The sequence below is a fragment of the Neltuma alba genome, unplaced genomic scaffold, assembly GCF_004799145.2.
Source record: "Neltuma alba isolate B1F8T4 unplaced genomic scaffold, ASM479914v2 tig00013603_pilon, whole genome shotgun sequence".
Lineage (NCBI taxonomy): Eukaryota > Viridiplantae > Streptophyta > Magnoliopsida > Fabales > Fabaceae > Neltuma > Neltuma alba.
This window is the reverse complement of record NW_021637796.1, coordinates 70,877-77,991: the sequence shown is the minus strand read 5'-3', so window position 1 is coordinate 77,991 and position 7,115 is coordinate 70,877. Positions and strand designations below refer to the sequence as shown.

Below are 7,115 nucleotides of genomic sequence, written 5' to 3'. Positions count from 1 at the left end.
TTGCATTAGTGACTGCCCATTAAAAAACTCCATAAAAAGTGTAACTAATGAGAATAATGCGGAGAACAATTAGAAATTTAAAAGACAAATTCAATTGAAATCTTACATTTAAGAACAAAGCAAACATGTCCCATTATTTTTATATTAGGATCGAAAGAATATTATTTATCCAAAATACTCCATTTGAGTTATTACTTTTGGTTTTTAATATAAGATTTAGTTGATTAATTAGGAGAGATTAAAAAAGTTATGAAATTACTTAATTATAATATATGCTGCATAATTTCTCTAAAATACTGATATGTATTATTAGATTATATATCAATTTATAAGCAAGTCAAATTAGTTTAGAGAAAAACGATAAATATAAATACTTTAAAACAATTTAATAACCTTCTTAATCTTCATAAACTAATCATCTGAGTGTTATATTAAGTAGTAGTATTTCAAATCTAAGATACTCTGTTTGACTCCATGTGGCATGCAGATGAATAAAGATAAACATCATATAAGGAAACCCTTTTTGATTTTACGAGACACTGAGTATTCTCATAATATATATCTGCAAGCTTTTTAAAAGGGAGAATCAATCCACTCTGAGAATTCAACATTGTAGAAAATCTTTTAGTGATGATCCTAAGTTAAATCTTTCGTTTACTGGAAAACAAAGAATTGGCACAAAAAGACATAACAGGCATCTGGATGGAATCTATCATTTAGGAGCATTTGGAGGGAAGATTGTTGAGAAGTCCACATCATATTTTTAGTGATTGATGTCCAAATTTAGTAATTGAGCGTGTTTTGAATATGATTACCTCTAATATGAGGATAGCTAGATGTAGCAACAACAACAAAAAACAATAGCCTTACTCCACTCCATGGGATTTAACTACACAAACCTCACATGACGCTTTTGTGTCCTATCAATCCAGAGTGAATTTGACAATCTTGCAAGAGTGCATGTTAAAACTGTGGACAATAATGGGGTGTTTACAAAATGTCAAATATTTTCATTCTCATCTTTTAGTCTCAATTTAAAATCATGTTTTTTTTTAATACAGTCTTCATTTTCAAGAGTCATGTTTTATCATTTCCAGCACAGATAAATATTATTTTAAATTAAATAATATATATAAAAATATGGGCAAGGCATTTACGGGTTAGTGAGGAGCAACCATCCCCTTATCAGCCCCCTAAAATTAATTATTACTTTAAATGGAAAAATTGCAACAACAAAAAACCGTCAAAGTAGAAAAATTGTAAATAGGAACTCATTACAATATTAATGTGTTTTGACAACAATTTTTGTGAACAAGTCCTTATGTGCAATTCTTTAATTTTGGCGGTCTTTTTTTTGCGATTTTTGCTACTTTAAATGGCCAAACCTTGTGCATTATAGTGATGCTACACTGGGTGGTCACGCAGGGATGTAGACCTCACATTTCATATTTAAGCCAGAGAAAGCCATGACTTTCAATTAGTAATCTCTCATGTCCTTTTTATAAGTTCCAATAATTTTTTAATTGTGTCTGGTTCTTTCTATAAACTATGCTATATAGATGTCTCAATGAGAACCGGAGGGAGTAGTCACCAAATACTAGATATTTATATCAAAAGAAAGATGTCTTAATATTGTTAATCAGATAATTCCCAAGAGGCTGAATGTATCATGAGAGAGTAGCCACGTGTGACATACCCAACGAGACTATTAATAGTAAAAGAAGATTTTTTAGACGGCAAGAAGGAGAGTGGTCAATGCATCATATCCTCGATCTGTATCAATGGGAAAGACTTCAGTTTTGAGTGAAACTCTTCGCACTTTTACTCTCCTGTGCTTTTATTTTGTACTTTTCCAACGTTGTCAAAATTTGGTTTAGGCATCTGATGGGACTTGGTTGTTGCATATCTTCAATTTCGTTATGCAGTTACGTAGACTAGGAATATGTTACGTGTTCAGTAACTGTTCCGGTTTTCCCCCTCTTGTGATTGGTGTGATTTTTCTTTGTCTGGCAGTTACCAGGTGGCTATATCTGACTGGGAAAAAGGAATAATCATGCCGTCAAATCTGGGTACCATTTCGTCTCACGGAGCTTTCATATATATCAGAATGATTAAAGATTTATTCAAGGAGAAAAAAAAATCATATATGAAATTAGATCCCAACAAGCTTATTGGAACTAGAGTAAGGCTCAGGGCTCAATAATGTTGTATGCTTATCAGCTTATACCACCTCAGGTATTTAATATGAGAACCAGTTAACTAATTTAGAAAAATTAAAAAAGCTACTAAATTATTTTAAAATATTTATATTCGTTGTTCTTTTTCAAACTACTTTGTCTCACTTATAAATTGATATATAATCTAATTTTACAAAGATCACGTAATATATGCTATATTTAAGTAATTTATTAACTTCTTTAATCTTCTTAAGTTAGTTAATTAGGTCTTATATTAAAAACCGAAAGTAGTATTTATTTATCTATCAACAAAATGTTTCCATATCACTTTAAAGATCATTAGTCACCCCAAAGCAAACAATTAGAATTGGGATTTTTTTCTTGAACGTCACACCATTCCAAGCCAGCCTTATAAAGCTATTCTCAACTTGAAAATAGACCTAGACGCGTGTATGGTTTGAGCAAAGCCACCACGCCAAACCAAAAAGTATAATTGTTTGTTTTTAAAACTAAACACACACACACATACTCATTTTATATACATCTTGTCTCTTTAATATGTGTACATCCTTTCATATCTCATGCATCATACAACTTGTAGTTAATAATGCAGTTCGGGAATTATTGGAATCACAAGGCTATTCTTGTATAAGGCTAATCATGAACACAGTCTCATTCAATATATGTGATAGGCCATTATGGAGTGAACTTGCTTTATCATTATGCATCTCAGCTTTGTCCGACATCAGATCCTGAAGCTCAGATGAAAACGATTGAGGAGGGTGAGGGTCCATACATATCATTCCTTCTTTGAAAAAAATGATATTCATCTCTTTAAAGTTAAGCTAATAATATTAAATCTTACTAACTTACAAAATTAAAAATAAATCTTTTAAGAAAATTCCAAGCAAGAACACAAGCAACAAAACAACTAACGCACAAGTTTACCAAAATAAGTTTTAGCACATGACCCAAGTCAATATAGATAGATCTAAGCTAAACAGTATCATTGGATTTCCTTTTACTGTTAACTTTAATTGATTTTCATTTTTAAACTTGTTTTTGGGCACAGGTTATGTTGTTTGCAAGATATTTCTGTCGAAATGGATTTCATCCAGGATCTTAGTTCTGGTAATCATAATTTTGCAATAAAAAGATGATAATATGATTTAGCAACCAAAAATGGAATCTCAAAATAAAGAGACACATAAGTTCTCGAGGAAATCTATCTTATCAAGTAAAATAAATTTATAATAGATGTGTTACACATCTTGTCCATCTTGACTAGTTGTTCTTAGTAGACACAACTGTTCCTATAAATTCATCCTCTGCAATTCAAGTCGGCCAAGTTCTCTTCCACCTTCCTCCCTTATAACAGACACAGAAAATAGAAAATATTCCATGGCTTCCCTTCTTCATCCACCTGTAGCACCAGATAATAACTCTAAAGTTGTAGAACTACAAACCAGTCTAGAGTTTATTACTACATTTGAGAACACGGTGATCCAGCCAACAGATAGAAGCAAAGGTACTCAGAGAGAGGATGAGGGGGTTTTCACGACATGGGAAGACTTGTGGGTGACTGTTGGAAGCGGAAAGAGTAAAAAACCAATATTGCAGGGTCTGACTGGGTATGCCAAGCCAGGACAGCTTTTGGCCGTAATCGGTCCTTCAGGATGCGGCAAAACCACACTCCTTGATGCTTTAGCAGGTTCCACTTTTTTATGACACCCCCCTATATGAATCTCAAAGTAAATAATATACTGGATGATACTGTTTTTGCATTGCTTCCAATTTCCAAATGACGTTCAAGCATATTTTGGGCATTTTCAGTTTGGAATTATCTTTAACTTGATGTTCAGTTCTCCTGTTTAGAGTAGTTTGATAACTGATGTGAAAACTACAAAATAATCCTGCGCAAAAGAAGGACCATGCTATAGAGATCAAGTTTGAAGGTGTTTATTAGTATCACATGTTTTTTCTCTTGATGCTAAGGATTAAAGGGAAATTAAGTGTAAGGCAACTAACTTTCTATCATTTGCTGAGTTGATTAATTGGCTTAAGACTTAAGCAGTTGTAATGCAAGCTATTAATTATTATCGCAGGAAGATTAGATTCAAACATGCAGCAAACAGGGAAGATTCTAATCAATGGACACAGACAAGCACTAGCATATGGAACATCAGTAAGAAAATTCCGAAAGCTATGTCCAAAAGATTTAAGTAAGAGTGTCACTGACCTCACTCCCTCCCCCTGCAAAAACAGGCATATGTCACCCAAGATGATGCTATGTTGTCAACCTTAACAGCCGGGGAAGCTTTATATTATTCATGCCAGCTCCAACTTCCAGATTCAATGTCCATGGAAGAGAAGAAGGAGAGAGCGGATTCTACACTCAGAGAAATGGGTCTACAAGATGCCATCAACACAAGGATTGGAAGGTGGACTTCAAAAGGCCTTAGCAGTGGACAAAAGAGAAGACTTAGCATTTGCATTGAGATTATAACACGCCCGAAACTTCTATTCCTCGATGAACCAACTAGTGGTCTTGATAGTGCAGCTTCTTATTATGTTATGAGCAGAATTGCCAGTCTAAACATAAGGGATGGCATTGAAAGAACAATTGTAGCATCTATCCATCAGCCTAGCAGTGAAGTTTTTCAACTTTTCCATAATCTCTGCCTTCTGTCTTCTGGTGAAACAGTATATTTTGGCCCTGCATCTGAGGCAAATGAGGTCAGAAACTAGAATCCTTATTTACGTCATTAAATATTTCCAAAAAAGCACAAGAAAAGCTGATTTTAAATTGACTTCCGAAGCTCTGCTTTGATTTATTGTAGTTCTTCGCTTCAAATGGTTTTCCTTGCCCAAGCCTCTACAATCCTTCTGATCATTTCTTAAAGATCATAAACAAGGATTTTGAGCAGGTAAGCTTTTTACCCTTGCTTGGATTTAAAGTGAAACCTACAGCAGCACACTCAAACCTTTTGGATGATGCTAGAGAAAACATGAATTTACTTTTATCACTTCCAGGATCCTGAAGAAGGCTTTGGTAAAAGAGTAACCACAGAAGAAGCGATTAATATCCTTGTGGAGTCCTACAAGTCATTTGAAATTCGCAAACAAATTCTGAAGGAAGTGGAAGACATAAGCAAAAGTGTAAGTTTAGTGTTACATTCATAGCAAAAACCATAAAACAGCAAGGATGCATAATTTTTCAAAATTCAACCACCAAGAAGACTGAAATCCAAGAAATACTAACTTCTAAATAAACTACAGGATTCTGATGCATTTGGGAAAAAGAGAACCCATGCTGCATTCGTTACCCAGTGCCTTGTTCTTATAAGAAGATCTTCCCTGCATATGTACCGGGACATAAGCAATTACTGGTTACGTCTTGCTGTGTATGTTGCAATAGCTATAAGTCTGGGTACGATATTCTATAACGTGGGCTCAAGTATTGAATCTATTCAGGTTAGAGAAGTAAAGCAATACATTTATGTGTGGCTCTTAATGCACAAAGTTTGCTATTAATATCTTCCAATGCACTCCAGGCTAGAGGATCGCTGCTCACATTTTTTATTTCAGTCCTCACTTTCATAACCCTTATCGGTGGATTCCCTCCATTTTTAGAGGAAATGAAGGTAATGTTTTGTTCTCATGGTCTAATCTTTGAAAGAAAAAATTAAACGTGTCTTAGTTTCAAAGCATTGCACTTTAACCAGATGAGTTAGTCTGCTTTCTAAGAAAGGTGGTATTTTCTCTTAATATTAACCTCAGTTTGACTCATCAAAAAATAAAAAGGAAATCCTAAAGTATCCTATAATCAACTGAAGAAGAGATTTAATCCAGAGCAAAAGGCAAAGCTTCAAATGCCAACAAAAACCAAAAGCAGTACACTTTTGCATTTGAGCTTCTATTACATGACCGTAAATACATTATCCTATAAGTGTTGTACTCACTATCACTTCTTCTCGTCGTCGTGTCAGGTATTTAAACGAGAGAGGTTGGATGGACACTATGGTGTTACTGGTTTTCTGATTGGCAACACATTATCTGCTATTCCATACATGCTACTGATATCTCTGATACCTGGAGGAATAGTTTATTGCCTTTCTGGCCTGCACAAAGGACTTGAACACTTTTTGTTCCTGACTTCTGTGTTGTTTGCCACTGTTATGTCTGTTGAGAGCCTCATGATGGTTGTTGGGAGCTTCTTCTCCAATTTCATAATGGGGATGATCATTGTCGGTGGAGTTCAAGGAGTCATGATATTACTTGGTGGTTTCTATAGACTGCCAAACAATCTCCCCAAACCATTTTGGAGATACCCTTTATATTATGTTTCATTCCACAAGTATGCCGTCCAAGGGTTGTTCAAGAATGAATTTGAAGGTTTAACATTTGCCAGTGATCATGATGGAGACAGCAAAACCACTACTGGCAGGGAAATTCTGACAAACACATGGCAAGTGGAAATGGGCTACTCTAAGTGGGTTGACCTTGCAATCCTGCTTGGAATGATTGTTCTATATCGGCTTCTATTCCTGGCCATCACTAAGACCAAGGAGAATGCAAAGCCTATGGTTGCAGCTATTGGTTGTCCCCCAAGCAAAATCATGGTGACCCGCAGAGATTAGCACAATTAGACACCCAATGTCACATTTTAAGGTAAAAAAACAATAGGTTGGTCAGGGGTAGCGTGTGTTAGTGTTATTTTCTTCCTAAATTACGTAAGATATTGTTTGGACATGTCAAATTCCTACTGCAAGGGAGCAAACAACCAAGAAATTCTCAAGCAGTCACAATTTGTAAATATCTATGGGGAAAGTTAACTATAAGTCAACATGAGTGTGTCAAAAACTTCTGATATACTTATATGTCTATATATAAATACCTTGATCAACATTTTGTTTTATATATATTCCCCAAACCTGT

The 7,115-nt window shown here is 34.8% G+C and overlaps 1 protein-coding gene across 1 annotated transcript; it reads left to right on the top strand.

Annotated features, from left to right (window-relative positions):
• The first annotated feature begins 3,527 nt into the window (after positions 1 to 3,527).
• Positions 3,528 to 6,817, top strand: LOC114738519 (ABC transporter G family member 11-like). Its single transcript, XM_028926590.1, has 8 exons — positions 3,528 to 3,888; positions 4,283 to 4,362; positions 4,443 to 4,913; positions 5,018 to 5,104; positions 5,211 to 5,336; positions 5,457 to 5,651; positions 5,732 to 5,821; positions 6,167 to 6,817. Exons 1-8 carry the CDS (start codon positions 3,579 to 3,581, stop codon positions 6,815 to 6,817), a joined length of 2,010 nt encoding a protein of 669 aa, XP_028782423.1. The 5' UTR covers positions 3,528 to 3,578.
• The last annotated feature ends 298 nt before the right edge of the window (positions 6,818 to 7,115 follow it).

Excerpts from the sequence above, each read along its gene's own strand:
- LOC114738519 (XM_028926590.1), top strand. The coding sequence starts at position 3,579 with ATGGCTTCCCTTCTTCATCCACCTGTAGCACCAGATAATAACTCTAAA. Across the intron at positions 4,914-5,017 it reads CTGCATCTGAGGCAAATGAG|TTCTTCGCTTCAAATGGTTT; the intron begins GTCAGAAACTAG and ends GATTTATTGTAG. Across the intron at positions 5,652-5,731 it reads CAAGTATTGAATCTATTCAG|GCTAGAGGATCGCTGCTCAC; the intron begins GTTAGAGAAGTA and ends AATGCACTCCAG.